At 35.1% G+C, this 17,050-nt stretch overlaps 2 protein-coding genes and 1 long non-coding RNA gene across 6 annotated transcripts; 2 read left to right on the top strand and 1 right to left on the bottom strand.

Moving 5' to 3' along the window:
* The first annotated feature begins 439 nt into the window (after window positions 1–439).
* LOC113062259 (coiled-coil domain-containing protein 126-like) lies at window positions 440–3,939 on the top strand. 2 transcript variants are annotated; one of them, XM_026231988.1, is made up of 4 exons: window positions 440–725; window positions 1,975–2,039; window positions 2,163–2,464; window positions 3,567–3,938. In XM_026231988.1, exons 3-4 carry the CDS (start codon window positions 2,230–2,232, stop codon window positions 3,836–3,838), a joined length of 507 nt encoding a protein of 168 aa, XP_026087773.1. In that variant the 5' UTR covers window positions 440–725; window positions 1,975–2,039; window positions 2,163–2,229; the 3' UTR covers window positions 3,839–3,938. The 2 variants fall into 2 exon arrangements, with proteins under 2 accessions (XP_026087773.1, XP_026087774.1); XM_026231989.1 differs by having other exon boundaries at window positions 1,975–2,464; window positions 3,567–3,939.
* Window positions 3,940–6,852: 2,913 nt separating this feature from the next.
* LOC113062257 (transformer-2 protein homolog alpha-like) lies at window positions 6,853–12,854 on the top strand. 3 transcript variants are annotated; one of them, XM_026231987.1, is made up of 10 exons: window positions 6,865–7,005; window positions 7,614–7,930; window positions 8,260–8,393; window positions 8,490–8,649; window positions 9,534–9,587; window positions 10,860–11,048; window positions 11,710–11,825; window positions 11,923–12,033; window positions 12,124–12,194; window positions 12,407–12,854. In XM_026231987.1, exons 2-10 carry the CDS (start codon window positions 7,919–7,921, stop codon window positions 12,415–12,417), a joined length of 858 nt encoding a protein of 285 aa, XP_026087772.1. In that variant the 5' UTR covers window positions 6,865–7,005; window positions 7,614–7,918; the 3' UTR covers window positions 12,418–12,854. The 3 variants fall into 3 exon arrangements, with proteins under 3 accessions (XP_026087771.1, XP_026087769.1, XP_026087772.1); XM_026231986.1 differs by lacking the exon at window positions 7,614–7,930 and having other exon boundaries at window positions 6,853–7,005; window positions 12,127–12,194; XM_026231984.1 differs by lacking the exon at window positions 7,614–7,930 and having other exon boundaries at window positions 6,854–7,005.
* LOC113062258 (uncharacterized) lies at window positions 12,587–16,729 on the bottom strand. The gene is made up of 2 exons (XR_003278516.1): window positions 16,504–16,729; window positions 12,587–14,307 (listed from the first exon to the last, which is right to left on the bottom strand). It is a non-coding gene; the product is annotated as an uncharacterized LOC113062258 (long non-coding RNA).
* Window positions 16,730–17,050: the final 321 nt, after the last annotated feature.

The following is a 17,050-nucleotide window of genomic DNA, read 5'->3' as shown; positions in this document are numbered from 1 at the left end:
AACAACATCGATCAGAGCTTTCTCTACATTGTCTAAATTAGGTAACAAAAAAAAAACAATTGTTGAAAATATCTAAATGTAAAAATCCAATGAATCAATTTCGACCATAGATTTCGACTACGTTTGTACCTCTGAACTACATTTCCCATGCTGCCTATGGACTTTTGCGTGAGTGACGTGGGCCAGACTCACTCAAATCAAGTCATACAATCAAGTCGTAACGTTACATAAACATACTTCCAGAACATATTATTTGTATTTTACATTTGCTGTTACTTATTTTTCCGTCCATCCGGTCATAATAAACGAACCGTTCGAAATTAATTGTACAAAAAAATTGCTCAGTCCAGTGTGAGAGAATCGTTTAGACTAGAGAGATTTATGAACTGATTCGTTGAAAAGATTCGACCAGTTCACAACCGGATGTGGCCGGTGCGTGTCGTCGTGACGTCGTACGCAATAGCTCGTGTGGTTACCAGAGGGAAATACTACTGACATTTTTCTGTATTAGTTCTTAGTTTCGATACACCAGGTGGATCTCGTATTTATTTTAAGGCGTTAACTTACCCCCAAAAGAATTAGCTTCTTAGAGACGCATGCTTTGAAGTTATGCTGCAGTTTGAATATTGTTTTAATATTACAGATTTTTTAAGATAGCAAACGTGCTTAGAAGATGTCAACAATGTGGAGTCTACGAATCTGTCATCTTGACCAAAGTATTTAAGGTAATTTCAGTGTTAGCTATGTTATCGTAGCAGTTTCACCAGGCTGTTCAACACCTTTCAGACCCGGCCTGGTCGAGATAACGTTAGGTGTTCAGTCGTACAGTCGATTTCGTTGAGCTGCTTAAATTAATATCAGTATGCAGACCTTGAGAACCGAGAAAAAAGATCAAAACAATCATGTGTAGAAGCATGATATGATTCTACCCAGAATGCTGAAAGCTATTGGGTTTTTGTATATTTGCTTATACTGCATGTTAAATATCAGTGGTCATGTTTTAATGCTATCCTTTTCTCCAATACAGTGTTACAGCTGCTTTACGATGACATTAACAGTTAAACTGAAGGATGTGTTTAACTAATAATAACGATCTTTTCAGCAAAGGCATGATATGTCTGACCTCAAAGCTTTAACCCAGTTTTATGCTATAATTCCCATCTTAAATTTCATGTGACTATACTTTTTTACAGCTTTACAGCCGAAAACAATAGTTTGACAGGGTGGAGCACACAGTGTAAATCCCTTGTACTTTGTTCAGTCTTTGATAATAACAGTAACAAGATTGATTTCATCTTGACTAATATTATCAATGCTACATTTTAACATTGCTGATATTGGGGAAGTCGTGGCCTAATGGTTAGAGAGTCGGACTCCCAATCGAAGGGTTGTGAGTTCTAGTCTCGAATTGTGGGTGGGGCGAGTGCATGTACAGTTCTCTCTCCACCTTCAATACCACGACTTAGGTGCCCTTGAGCAAGGCATCGAACCCCCAACTGCTCCCCGGGCGCCGCAGCATAAATGGCTGCCCACTGCTCCGGGTGTGTGCTCACAGTGTGTGTGTGTGTGTGTTCACTGCTCTGTGTGTGTGCATTTCGGATGGGTTAAATGCAGAGCACAAATTCTGAGTATGGGTCACCATACTTGGCTGAATGTCACTTTCACTTTCACTTGTTTTGCTGATCTGTGGGGATGTGATGATTAAACGTGGACGTATTTCTCCCTCCTGCATTATTAATTAACATCTAAAGCACCATCTCATTGAGTGATTTGTGACTGGGTGGAGAGTAGCACTGTAACCACTGAGGGAAAAATAGTGATGACACTGCTTCTGTTCACTTATGAATGGAAACGTAATTTATGAATACAAACTGAAATCTTAGGCTTTGCATATTTACTGCAACTACAGCTATTTAATATGATTAATCTAAAAAAATGTTTGCGTGTTTTGTGTGTGTGTGTTGTATTTTACAGATACATCTTGCACCTGATGCCAATTCAGCAATTGACAATTACTTCCAAACCATCCATCTTCCATGGTGATAATTTCCTAGTCAAAACAGCTAAACAAATGCATGAGACCAGTGACCTTATTACAGGATCTTCTCCCCATTCCTAATTTTAACCTCCACTCTGCTTTTTCATGACTTAATTATTCCCAGCCCTGAACCTGACACCCTCTTATAAACCTGTCCCCACCCCGTCGCCCATCAGACCTGCAGCATTGCCATGCTGGGCTGTCTGCTGCGTAGGAGCATGTCTCACAGACTGAGTGTGTTTCTGGTAGTCTTCGGCCTGGCCTGGTGTCTGCTGCTGCTTCACTACACCATCACACAACCACGGCGCCAGAGCAGCGCAGAGCTCCGCCAACAGATCCTCGAGCTCAGCCATCGCTATGTCAAAGTCCTTAGTGAGGAGAACCAGAACCCTTCAGGGCCCCATGGCATCTCCATGGCAGGATATGGTAAGAATTTATTATCCTATTCATTATTTAATCCCCCTCCCATTGTTCCTAACCTGTCTGCGGTTTTATAATGCGGTTTTATAGTCCATATGACTTTCACAAAAGTCAAAACAAAAATGTTGTGTGATGAAATAACCAAAATTGACATCTAAAGCAAACGTTATTGCGTATTTTAACCAAACAAAATTGTGCAGTTTTAACTTGTTGCCTGAGCTTAGAAATTTGTTTACGCTGCACAACAAGATTCAGTTAATTTACATCAGTTAGTACAACAGTTGTCATGAACAATGAAAAATAATTTTATTGTAGCTAATGTTTTTTGTTCATAAAACATTAACAAATGTTAATTTAGACTACTAAAAATGTTAAATAATTATTAGTAAATGTAAAACTTAACATTAACATGAGTGAAATTAAAAATGAACTTCGTTGGTTGTTAGTTAGTAAATTACGTTAACCAAAAATAACAAGTTGAAATTTTATTTTATGTTTTCCCTCGCTGGTAATGCTTTACAAAAGGTCCTATTTGTTAACAGTAGTTAATGTGTTTACTAACATGAACTAGCAATTAAAACATTTACAACATCTTGTTTCCATTTATTAACGTTAGTAATTAAAAATAAAATTTTAATGATAATGTAAACAACTGTATTTTTATTAAACAGTATTAACAAAGATTATTACATTTAAAATTAAAAAGACTAACAAATGTTGTAAAAATATATTGCTCAATGTTAGTTCACATTACATTTGTATATTTTTCCTGTGAACAAGTATTAGAATTCCAGTGTAAATAAATACAACTTTTGATTTTAAAAATTAACATAAATAATATGAGGGCTGTAGCAATACCATTTTATTTTTGTTAATTATGCATTTGACAAATGGTAATAAATGAAACCTTAAAGTTTTATCTAAATTATTTTAAATTATTTTATAAAATAAACACATTTATTCTTTTTTTTTTTTTTTTTTTTTTTTTTTTTTTTTTTTGAAGCTTATGTGAATAAATGGCCTGCTTCGCATTCAGGGAGGGTGTGGTAGAAAGAGGTTTAGAAATAACATAATACTAATCCTTGCCTTATCTCTTGTTCTGCTGAAGCTGACTTGAAGAGGACAATTGCTGTGCTGTTAGATGATATTCTCAACCGTTTGGTGAAGTTGGAGGGGAAAGTGGAGGCTGCTGTGAATGCCTCTATACAGAACATCTCCCATCCTGCTGTTGGTGCCAGCACTCTCCTTGCTGCCAGAGTCACTGTTTCCAGGTCCACCAAACAAAATAGGTCTGCCCACCGGCCAGAGAGACGTAGTTACCCTCTGTACTTCCTGTCACAATCACCTGACAGGTCACATAAGCCGCACTCTTTGAAATAGGAAACTGTGGCTATGGACATCTTCTGCATCACTGCAGCAAAGACTGAGATACAGAGATAAATAAATAAACGTGTGTGTGTGTGTGTATGTATATATATATATATATATATATATATATATATATATATATATATATATATATATATATATAATACAGTGGGGCTCGAAAGTTTGGGCACCCTTTGCAGAATCTGTGAAAATATGAGTAATTTTCAAAAAATAGGAGAGATCATACTAAATGCATGTTATATTTTATTTAGTTCTGACTTGAGTAAGATATTGTACATAAAATATATTAACATTTAGTCCACAAGACAAAAAAATTGCTGAAATTATTAAAATAACCCCACTCAAAAGGAAACAAGATGCATTAAGAGCTGGGGGTGAAAACTTTTGAACATGATGAAGATGGCCAAATTTGTCTTATTTTGTTGAAATATTTTTTTTTTCCATTTAGTTCTGCCCTTCGTAAGCAACAGAAGATACTTGTATGTTTCCCGGTACACAAATTAAGTACAATTTACATTGAACTTCAAATTCCAAAAGTTTTCACCCCCCAGCTCTTAATGCATATTGTTTCCTTCTGGAGTATCAGTGAATGTTTGAATCTTTTTAAATAGTTGTGTTTGAGTCCCTCAAATGTCCTCAGTGTGATAAGGTGCATCTCAAAACCATAAAGTCACTGCTGGAAAGGGTTCAGATATGCAAAGATGCTGGAAAACTGAAGAATCTGCAGGACCTTAAAGATTTTTCTGAAGAACGCTGCTCAATTTAACTGTTCAGAACAAACAAGGGACTCATGCACAACCATCACAAAACAGAAAGACAGTCGAGGATCATCAGGTTACAGAACACAGTACTAAGAACCAAGGGTTCCCAAACTTTTGAGTGGGGTTATTTTAATAATTTCAGCAATTTTTCTGTCTTGTGGACTAAATGTTAATATCTTTTATATACAATATCTTACTCAGGACAGTACTAAATAAAAAATAACATGCATTTAGTATGATCTCTCTTATTTTTTTAAAATGACTGATGGCATTTTCACAGATTCTGCAAGGGGTGCCCAAACTTTCGAGCCCCACTGTATATATATATATATATATATATATATATATATATATATATATATATATATATATATACACACACACACACAATTTTTCTTTTTAGACTAAAACAGCTTTTAGACATTTATGTTGCGCACATGAGCTTCTGCTTGATTGTTTTGTCTTATATTCATGGATCACAAGTATATTTTATAACTTCTGTGCAATATGGAATATAAGATACGAGAGAGTGATAGGATGTGTTTTCTAACAGAACACTTTTTTTTTTTTTGATATACGGATGTGTTTCATCAAGTATCTTTAAAAGACACCATGTACGCACTGTCTCCACAGCTAGCTAACGTTGTGTATTGCACGTAGATGGACTCCAGAGCGAAGGTTTACACGTAGCACCTTTTAATTGTTAAGACTTTATGGGTTGCTATACATTAGCTATTGAACTGTGGAGGAAAGGAGCTGATCCAAAGAATTATCTCAGTCAATAGTTGATTGATGTCTCTTTAGCAGGTTGATTTGTTTAAGGGTGGGGATATACCTCAGTTGCTGTTAGTACATGGAGCTGAATCACAGCAAAACTAAACGCAGCATTAAGCTTTCAGGAGGAACTGTACCAAACAACACAACTCAGTCCATACAATAAAACATGTGCCAGACTTCAGATGTGTCAGTGAATGTGCTGAAACGTTGTTTTTTTATTGCTTAATTAAAAAGCTCTTTTAAATAAGAACGCTTTCTTCCAAGTGCTTCAAATAATGCAATGCTGCCAGTAACATGTCAATAAAGTGTATTTTTTTTTTTTTTTTTTTTTTTCCGAATATGTTGCTTTTAATCTATAAATTATAATCTTATAATTTGCTAGTGTACATTAATACACACTCTGTTTCAATCTATCTGTCCATCTATCTATCTATTTATCTATCATGTTGATTTATAATCTATAATTTATATTTCAGTCAGGGATCCACACTCGCTTAATCTTCTTAATCACTTTATGATTTATTATAATTTTGCAGCAGAGAACAATCAAACGTTTCGGCAGTTAGCCTTCTTCAGTGAATCATACATGGATGTTTCCTACAAGTTCTTAAAGAACTTCTTAAAGTTTCTCGACCAGATCCCTGAATAGAATATGATGAGACTGATTGATCTGTGCACCGTAGACTGAAGTTGAGCACAGTGAACTTTATTCCTTTATAATCTATCATTTATAAACATAATTTGCTAGTGTATATTTAAACACAAAACCTTTATCTATCATTCTATGATCTGTGTATATCCTTCTATCAATACACTTTTATTTTGGATATTTTGATTTATAATATATAATTAATAATCATATAATCTATATTCTTTTTATTTATTTAGTAATTTATCAAATGCTTTTATCTAAAGCGACTTACAAATCAGGACAACCGAAGCAATTTGACAGTTGTAGTATTAAAACAGCTGAAAACAGATCCAAAACTAGTGCTAAAACTTTATAACTACTATCTATATATACATTTTAAAAATAAAGAAAAATGACAAAAGCAAGCAACAAAATGTCAAAACTGTTCAAGCATCTGCTAAATGCATAAATTTAAATTAAATTTAAATTTAATTTAATATGTGTATACAACCACATACACATACACATTTATCAGTTATATATATATATATATATATATATATATATATATATATATATATATATATATATATATATATATATATATATATATTTCCATTTAGTTTGTTGAAGTATTAAAATAACTCAAATTAAATAAAACTAAAACTTAATAATACACCTATACAGACATAATAAATTCAGACATAATTTAACTAATCTATCTATCTATCTATCTATCTATCTATCTATCTATCTATCTATCTATCTATCTATCTATCTATCTATCTCCACACGTTGAAGAGGATGTGACGTATTTGTTGAGCCTCCCGCCTCCCATAGTTCACCGCGCGCTGAAGCTGGTCAGCCATTTTCTGCTGTTACATTAAGAGCGGAAGTCGTCGAGGAAGGACATTTTTATTTAAACGTTTTTTTCAATCATTAATACTTTAAAAATGAGTGATGCCGAGGAGCCACAAATCGAGGGGAGGGTAAGCATTATTTCGGTGTAAACCGTTCGTCCGTTTACCTCAGATATTCTCTCTTTCTCTTTGCGGTAGTGCTCGATTAGTGAACAACTAACGTTAACCGCCTTTTCCTTTCTTTTGTTTATTTACAATTTAACTGAGCAGATAGACAAGCTGATGCAAAGGGTTACTAATTCGTTAGACATTCAGCATTAAGTCACTTTAAATGTTTATATGAGTCCATTACGATGTTGAATGTCAAATAAATGTAATAACGTTTCTGGGTTGGATATAGTAAGGATTTTCAGATGCATGAATTTTTATATAACGTTAACGTTTTTTTTTTCTTGCAGTTGTTGAAGCAGATATTGATTAGAAAATGACTTAACACGTGTTTTAATGTTAAAACACGAGCCTGCATTCACACAATAGCAGCCTGAGTACTTTTGGTTTCTCTTTCCAACATTTCTGATCTTTCCTTACCCCTCTCTCTCTTACACCATATGATTATGTAGCCAAAAAACATCTGTATTTCAAAAGGAGTAACGTTGGTGGAATTTGAATAGTTCACTACATTTTTACCCTAAATTTCCCTTGACCTTAATCGCTCTGAATGTTCTTTTTTCATTAAGGTTATTGGTCGTGAAGGATTTGAAGAGTTAAGGCCAAGAATGTGGAAGAATGTTCAAGATAAAAGAAGGCTTTTACAGAGAAAAAAAGTTTACAGAGCAGACGGTTAAGTGGGAAGGGGAGAAAAGAACGGAAGATCTGTCAGATAGCAGCACGTTCGCGTAATGTGTCTAAAGCAGAAAAAAAGAAAAGAGGTTTCAGATTGGGGTGAAGAAATGAAAAGGAGAGAAAAATGAAAACTGAACAAACGAAGACCGAAGAATAAAATGCCTGAGAGAGAGGAATAGCGTATACTGAAAACCGAAGAATGAATGAGTCCGTAGGTTAAGTAAATGCAGAATTTGTGTTCCAAGTGTCTTTCTAATCTCATCTTGATGATCATTTGCATGTTTGTAGCTTTACTATGGTGATTCGGCTAAAGAACAAGCATCACAAGGTCCTTTGATGACTTTGTAGCATTTTAAAATGTATCTATAATGTTAATACATTTGTATTTTTTTTTTATTCATGGTGTAATTTAAGTCATTCTAACACTTTCCTCCACAGCTGTAATAAAGTGAATGTTTGGAATGTGGTATGAGTGTGTAAGTTTGCTTGCATTGTAAATGTTCGTCTTGTTAATGTTGTAACACATTGCTGTGACGTTAGGAATCCCGCTCTCCTTCCAAATCGGAGCGGGGCAGTCCTGCCCAGCCCAAAACTGAAAGCAGGTCTGGCTCTCCCAGCCCTTCCCGAGCACCCAAACGTTCTGAATCCAGATCGCGATCCCGCTCCAAGTCCAGGTCAGTTCAAACATTAGCTGAAGGTCATTTCTTGATAGATGAATGGAAATGAACTTGCTTTCACATTTCTTACTGTCTGTTTTCGGTCCTTTCCAGGTCTCACTCTCGTCGCCATTCAAATCGGCGGTACAGCCGCTCTCGGTCTCACTCCCACCGGAAGAAGTCCCGTTCTCGCTCCTACAGCCCTGACTCCCGACGCAGACGGAGCCAGAGCACATCACCCATGTCTAACCGCCGTAGACACGCCGGCAGCAGGGTGAGTATCATGGGATAGGGGTCAACGTTCAGAGAGACCAAAACTACTGCTTTGTCGTTGCTGTTGAAAGTACAGTTCACTCAAACATTTTATTGTCATTGTTTATTTACCTCATATCATTGCAAATCCATTTAATATATATATATATATATATTTATTTTTATTTTATTTTTATAAATGCATTTTATTTTAATAAATGGCAGCATACAGCAGTTGTTCATAGCCAAGTGGCTGGGGGCCCTAGCGAACTTCCAGAATGACTTCAGTATTGAAATTAATAAATTATTATTAATGTATTAAAATAAAACTTTTAGTTAAAATGCTGTGGGGAAAAAACAATAATTTTGGGGGTACAATTAAATTTTCTTTGTTTCTGCAGTCTTAAAAAAATGTGTTTTATTAATTTAATATTTGTAGATTCTTCGTTACTTTTTTCTACAAAAAAAAAAAAGTTGGAAACAAGCTTTGTCATACTTATGTGGTACCATGTTTACATTTACATATCTACATTTTTCTACATTCAGAAAAAGTGTTCCAAACTGTCACTGGGGTGGTACCTTTTCAAAATATACCATTCAGGGTAAATAAAAAGATGTGTTTTTCTAGGGTACAGCCCTAGACCGCTGACCAGTGACAGCTTTGTATATATTTTTTTTCTGAAAGCGTAGGCCAGTTTTTCTGATAAAAAAAAAAAAAAAAAAAACGCAACACACTTTGCTATAGATCAAGAACTTTTTTTTTTTTTTAAGTGATGTTTTAATTGCTAGTCTTAAAGGTTTGTTTCTGTTTTGTATAAAATGCATGCAAACCCCCATCACAGCCTCCCGGGGACGAGCATGACTGTCTTTAATAACCCCTTTTATTCCTTCTTATTACATCAACAGAGCTCATACAGCCATGACTCCAAAAAAGACTCGCACAGTCATGGTGATGCCAGGGTATGTGGACCTTTCTTAACCTTTTAACATTAACCACTAGACCAAACAAGTCTCAATGTTGCCTTTTAAAGGGGTTAAGAGGTCCATGTGGTGACTCTTGCTTTTTAAAGAATGGCTTTGTCTTCCTGCAGTGACTGAAGCCCTTCAGACGGCTCATGCAATGACCATATTCTTACTGTGATGCCCTTAGAAATGTTTTGGTTGGACGGAAAGCTGTAATGTTTGTTTTTGCATCAAAATCTCTTTTATGGGGTTATTAAATACTGTCACACAGTTACCCAGAGAAATTTCTGAGAATTAGCTAGCAATGTTGATTTGCTGCTCTAACAGAGAAAGCAATGAAGTATTTCCTAGAAAACGGTACATGCATCTTTTGGAATGGTGTGACAATGAACACTGAGGAACCTAGACTGGTTATTACATACGAACGAAATGTTGAGCTGCTTTCCATCACGTCCAGTTGTTATTTAATGTCATTGCATGTGAATATTTTCTATGGTATAAGATTTGAAGGTTCACAACAGGAGATAAAGAAATAAATTACAATGTGTCTGCTTCCCCCCCCAAATATAAGTGAAAGTTTCATCAAAGATCCGATGGACCCTTTTAACATTTCTGGGTTTCACGCCAGTGGAAAATCATCATAGTTGGGTTAACTTGAAGAATGGGTGAATGGGAGAGTACCACAAATATATTTTTAGCATTCCAATTTGCTCAGATAGCAAAAGAAAAGCTCTACAATAGTGTTTTCGTGACTTTCAATAAAAGGGAAAAAATTGAGCGATAATGGCAGTCAGAAGAGAGAACAGTGTTAAATTTATCGTTCCTCCCATAGACAAAACACCCTCACGTTAGCAGTAACTGTTTTTTTTTTTTGTAATTTGATGCATTACATTTTACATTTATTCATTTAGCAGACGCTTTTATCCAAAGGTGATGCAAAGGTGATATAATACAAAGAATAGTGTGTTAAATGTACATAAAAAAAACATACAAAGAAAAACTTTTGAGAATTCACGATGCTGATGACTGTTCAACGCGTCATCACAGTCTTGTAAAAAGGGTCCATTATGTAAATTTGAAGTTTATATTTCAGTATGATCAGTAATATTTGTGTACAATTTTTCTGTGTAGTTCATTGCTGTTGAATGCTGTTACAGCCGTTGAATTTTAATCACACAGTTTGTGTATTATTTGGTCGTTGTGCAGTTCTTGGTGTTTTTATATCTTTTGTCCTGTGTTCTAGTGCTGACACCTCTGTTCCTCTTTCAGGCCAATCCAGACCCAAACACGTGTCTGGGTGTGTTTGGTCTCAGTCTGTACACAACAGAGCGAGACCTGAAAGAGGTCTTCTCACGTTACGGCCCTTTAGCTGGTGTCAATGTTGTCTACGACCAGCGAACAGGACGCTCTCGCGGTTTTGCCTTCATTTACTATGAGCATATTGATGATGCTAAAGAGGTACATCCCCAAATAGAAATGACCTGCCAGTGCAAGTTCACGGTCTAAGCAGTTTAGTGATTCACTTAATGCCATCTTAAGTACAAATGCAGATTACCCCTTGTAATCTAGTGAACACAGTCTTGTTTAGATAAATCTGGAAATATCACGCCATTTGTGATTTACAGGCCTGAATGGTCATGAAAATGACAGTTTATATTTAATTGGCTACATATTGCACTCATGTTAAGTAAAACTAGCTTGAATGCAGTAGTAAGGTCCACTTTGTGACTGTTTCTTTTTAAATGATTCTTTCCTATATGTTCGCACATTGGTCTGAATGATACAATCATTCTCATATGTTAACATCAGACAGTACATCAGCTAATTAAAACTATCAATTGGCAGTATATTTTTAAAGCATTTATTAATTTTTGCTAATGTTAGTAAAAACCAGGTTTCTCAAAACATCTTTTACGCTCCATAGAACAAGAATTCATAGGTTTGGAATGACACACGGACAATTAAATAATGACAGAATTTCCATTTTAACTGTCGCTTTAATCCTTAAACATTAAGACATTTTTATTCCTGTTTTTCAGACCTTCTTTGAGCACTCTAATGTTATAACATGCTCTGATTGTATATTCTGTCTAAAAATACCATTTATCTCTCACTATAGGCGATGGAGCGGGCTAATGGCATGGAGCTGGATGGAAGGCGCATCAGGGTGGATTATTCCATCACCAAACGTCCACACACACCCACACCAGGCATCTACATGGGTCGGCCCACACAGTGAGTATTTTGCCGGCCAAAAATCTCTCACTGACAAATATGCTGAATAAGCTAGTATGGGTGGTTTGTAATAACACTTCAGATGTGACACTTTTAGTAACGGAGGTGGGAGCAGCAGCAGCAGCAGCGGTGGCCGTAGACGGGACTGGAATTACGATCGTGGCTATGACAGATACGACCGTTATGATGAGTATGATTATAGATACAGGTAACACTGAATATATACTGCAGTGTGTCAAACATTTCTACTGTTTGTGTGATGTGCTTGTGAATTCTGATCCCTTATTCTCTTTTCCAGCAGGAGGCGCTCTCCGTCACCTTATTACAGCCGGTACAGGTCTCGCTCAAGATCTCGTTCATACAGCCCACGTGAGTGGATTTAAAAGCCTTGAGCATTGAGCAATCTAAATTTTCCACATATGCCCAAATGCATGCATGCCTGCCTGCTTGATAAGTCACAGCTTCTAGAGTGCATTACTTATGAAATCCCATTATTCACCCGTTAGCCCACTAAATCATGGTATACCGTGTGATGGAAACTTTAACTGTTGACTCATTCTAATAAAACTTGTGTTTTGCAGGACGATACTAAGAAGATCCTCAAGACTTCTTTTGCCTGTTTGCATATACATTTATAAACACATGAAGTACATGGAAAAACTCACTGTATTAGAGAAAGATTTGTTTAATGTATTAATTTGTAGACTTCCCCTTTATGTAAGTTTAAGGTTTGCGGAGATCATAAATGCAAATTTTATGTGTTTTTTTTTTTTTTTTTGGTTGTGCGTTCCTATGGTGTGATATGAGTTTTTCTATATACTGGGCATCTTTTAGCAGGTATGAATGCAGTACTGAGAGTGAGTGAGTGAGTGTGTGTGTGTGAGTTACTGTACATCCATGAGGCAGAGCATCATGTACTTGAGAAAGCATGCTGAGATTGCCTCCATTTATCTGTGACAAATACCTTTATTTTCAGGAGTAATTTGTGTTGCTTTGTGTCTTTTTCAAGAAATAAAGACCTCAAAATAACTGTGCTTTTTATTCTGAAAAGACATGCTTTGATGTGCTACTTAGTCTTATGTTTTTATTTAAAGCTTGGAATGAAAGCATAATTTTTTTTCAGTAGTTATGTACAATACAGTAATTGTCAACTTGCTTTAACATTTTGAATTTAAAAACCATAGACAAAATGTACATAAAAACAAATCTAATTCATTGCTAAGAAATTAGTTTTTAGCAAGTAATAATAAATCTCTGTGAAAAAAATGGTCACAACTGTTTTTGAGATGGGTTTTAAACCTAAACACATTCCAATATCTGAAATGCAATAATTTGGTCATAATTATTTATAATAGTAACAGGTGAAAAGAAGAACATTTGATACTTTGCATTATCAGATTGTTACAATAAAATGTGAACAAACAAAAATCTTTATTTGAACCTTCTATGAAGATCAAATACAAATCATACAGAAATAATTTGTACAATACAATGGTTGATAGTTACAATTTCATCATAAAAATGAAAGTAAATGTTTTTGCCTTTCTGTAAAATAGCTTGGAACATCATCATAATAAATAACCACAATATTTCACTGCAGACAAAAACTAAAGTAGTCATATAAAGGTTTTTTAAACTGCTTCCATTTGTGAATATGTAAGTGTGTTGGAAATCATCCATCTTAAACTACCAGACAAGCACACAAGGTACTCCATTAGTGCAGTTTGGAGAGCTTGGCTACATTAGACTGTCGGCCATATTGTTTTCACCTATCCAGGCATTTCAGATCAGTAGAGTGGAAGAGTGAGGAAGTTCTGAGACAAGGCTATCGTTAAGATTTCACTCCCTGAATTGGCAAGGAAGTGATATGAGGCCAACAGTCCTAAAATGTTATTAAAAATAATTTTGAATAAACATAAAAATGTGCAAACCAGGCTACAAAGACTATAAAACAGACTTTGGTGGACTTAAAAGTTCTAAATTGCTAACTGCCTCTTTTACAAGTCAATGAACTCTAATAATTGTGTTGCGTCTTGTACTGAGGTCATCTTTTATGCACAATCAACAGAATGCATCAGCTGTCAGTATATTTTCATAATGACAAATAAAGCTTGATCAAGGAAATGTCACTGCTGGTTATATATGCTATATATATATAATTTTGTATGTGACGAATAAAAATCTTGATCATATGTAGTGAAAATGGATATCACAAAACGTTATGCCATCCTCTCACATAAGTCAACTTGCACACAGAATAAGCTAAATATTTAAGTCCCACTACTTGTGTACAATATCATACAATATTTTTCTTGTTTTACTCATATTTGTTCGTACATTTCCAGACCATTTCAGCAATAAAAATAGTTCAAAATTACAAATAATTGAATTATTCAAATGACCCAAAAAGTCTCTGTAGAATCTCCTTGAATTTGGATTTTCTTCAATGCACATCATCAACCTGGCCACCTATAAACATATCCTATCAAGGCACACATGGGGAAAAAAAAGAGTGAATACAATACCATACCATACCACTCAATTCAAATGAACGTCAGGGAATTAGAGCACGCTATATGACCTCCCATGTCTTCAATGGCAACTACACCCATTAAGACAGAAAAAAAAACGGTATCCATTTCTGAATGATCTAGAAAGCTATGAATTATGGATTTAAATTAACCACTCAAAATATCACTGATTGTATAAGGTAAAATTTATTTTAAATATTGTGCTATATAAAAATAATTTCCAGGGATGGAGGGCATTCTTAACCCTTAATGCCTTTGCAGGCTATATGAAACACTTTATATTTATTTAAGCGTTTGACACCTAAGGCCTATCTAGTTTTGCTCTGCTTGAGACAATGAGTAAAGCATTAGACACGTTTTACAGGTCTGTTAAGATCTTCAGACATTACACACTAAAACAAGCCTGTAACCAAGCATGTTATTAAACATTTACAAAATACCACTTATTATTTCCAATCAGCTGTTCATTAGCTTACATGGTTGCAGGCCTCTGATTTTTGAGGCCCCACAGTCAAAGGTCAGGCCCAACTCATTGCATAGGTCATGCTAACTGTTCTCTTAAAATTATTTGAGACAAATATAAGTAAATCTTAATTTTGAAATCTTAAGCTCATAAAAGATAAAGAAAAATAAACGTATGTTGTTTAACAATAAAATTCTCTGAGACTAGACTTACATGGGCCATAGCCTACAAATAACTTGTGTAGGCCGAGGTTTATTTAGCTTTTTGTTTTGTTTATTTGCTTTTTTTTATGGATCACCATTATTTCATATTCTTTATCAAAAAAACAATATCTCAAAATAAAATATCAAAGGAAACATGTAAAACTTCCAACTTTACATGGGGTAAAAGCACAATAATAATAACACAAATGTTCAATTACATAACTTTCCATTTTAAATTTGTCCTTTCAAAGTATAAAAATAAACATTATTCAAAATATCTTAATATAAAGTGAATGAATAACTAGATGAACGTAACCTTCAGTTTAAACAACTAACGTAAATGACTAAACACTCCAAACATTCCTTAGGATGATAGTAACCTAAAGAAGTTTGGAGTATGTAATTGTAACGCTTGTTAAAGCAATTAATATATGAACTCTGAGTTCTTTGACGTGAACACAGGAAGCAGTTTAGAGGGGAATAAAATTACATTAAATTGGAAGGTGTGAATCGGTACCGCAATTTTCTGTATAAATGCACCTTGGTTAATACAGCCAAGAACATACACATGACTACACTTTCAAAAAAATGTATCCTTAAAACAAAATCAGTATGAAAGAAGAAGTAGGTTTCCAATAAATTACTTGTTAAAAAACAACGTTTGCCCGAAACAAATGTGCTTGCTATGTACGAAACTTGCATGAAAGTTTCTCAAAGAAATGTATTCGCGTAAACATGGCGAAAACCGCAAAGAATGTTCCATACATTCGCTCAACAGGGAGTATAGCCTGAAAACAAGCAAAAAAAGTAAATTAAATCTGAAACGGTACAAAAAACTAATTTCTAACTTACATAATGTTTAATTGCAGTGTTCTTCGACGATATAAGGCAGCAGTTTATGCTTTTGTTAGCCTTTTGTTTGTATATAATGTATAGGCTATGCTTAAAACGTATTTATGCTATCGTTTGGGTCCCTAATTCTATTAAACGGCAAATTATCCTGGTGCTTTTAAGGAAAGCCCGCAGATATTTTTCGTCAAACAGACATATGCCACCCTCAATCCGCATACTAGCATAACATTACATACACGACGTGTCCCTATAGAAAACGTCCCCCTGACGGGTGGAGCAACGTGTCGCATTCCTTTCCAATAACATACATTTTAAAGCAACCTCACAAACATGTTGTACGTTTAGGCTTAGTGATTCTATAAAGTACTTATTAATTTGCACAGTTTATATAAAAGTTGACTAACGTTATAGAAAATGGACGGTGCAAAAGGGGGGGAAATTATGGTAGGAAAATTAGCTTCCGATCTGACCAACGAATGAGGGGAGGAGAATCCCCACATGAGTCCTAGACAAAAGGACTGGGTATCTAAAACCATAAAATAAGACCTGTAATTAACAACTTATGTTACGTTTTCAGAATCAGAAAATGTTTAATATACAACACATTCATGCGAACTGCCTCGAAATACCTTTTGCGAACGAAGTCCTCCTTCACATTTTTCTTTCTTGGCAGGTATTTTAACCTTTAAATTAAAAGGAAAAGAAAATGCATGGTGCATATGTGTTCCGGTTTCTAATTCTGAAACTAAATGAATTAATTCTGGCCCATAGTAGACTTTTCGCGCCTGGATTCGTACCGAAGAGCAGTGGCTGAAAACCAATGAATGAACACCGATGCAGCAGTCAGCAAGAGTAGTAAAGCAGAAAGGAGCTGCGCTCTCATTGGTCTCCTGTTCGACCAATAGGAGCGCGTCATGTGCGTGCCTTTCTACTGTAGTAGTTGTGCGAGCTATACTACTGGCATCCAGGCCCATGCTGTCTGACTTTACCCACAATAACACTTTGAGAAATCAGATATTCTTACTTTTTATTATTGTATATACAATTTAAAGTTCATATTTATGGCATTAAAAGAAGCTAGTTATATTCAGTTATAAAACAACTTAACTGAATTGAACTGAATTAGGATTTCATGGCTCTTTGTACGATTTTAAATGAGGTAATGGTGATTGAACA

This window comes from Carassius auratus, chromosome 44 (assembly GCF_003368295.1).
Source record: "Carassius auratus strain Wakin chromosome 44, ASM336829v1, whole genome shotgun sequence".
Classification (NCBI taxonomy): domain Eukaryota; kingdom Metazoa; phylum Chordata; class Actinopteri; order Cypriniformes; family Cyprinidae; genus Carassius; species Carassius auratus.
This window is presented reverse-complemented; position numbering and strand designations above follow the sequence as displayed.

Coding starts and splice junctions, on each gene's coding strand:
- LOC113062257 (XM_026231984.1), top strand. CDS start 6,970: ATGAGTGATGCCGAGGAGCCACAAATCGAGGGGAGG. Junction 9,588..10,859: donor ACAGTCATGGTGATGCCAGG/GTATGTGGACCT, acceptor TTCCTCTTTCAG/GCCAATCCAGACCCAAACAC. Junction 11,049..11,709: donor ATATTGATGATGCTAAAGAG/GTACATCCCCAA, acceptor CTCTCACTATAG/GCGATGGAGCGGGCTAATGG.
- LOC113062259 (XM_026231989.1), top strand. CDS start 2,230: ATGCTGGGCTGTCTGCTGCGTAGGAGCATGTCTCACAGACTGAGTGTG. Junction 2,465..3,566: donor CATCTCCATGGCAGGATATG/GTAAGAATTTAT, acceptor GTTCTGCTGAAG/CTGACTTGAAGAGGACAATT.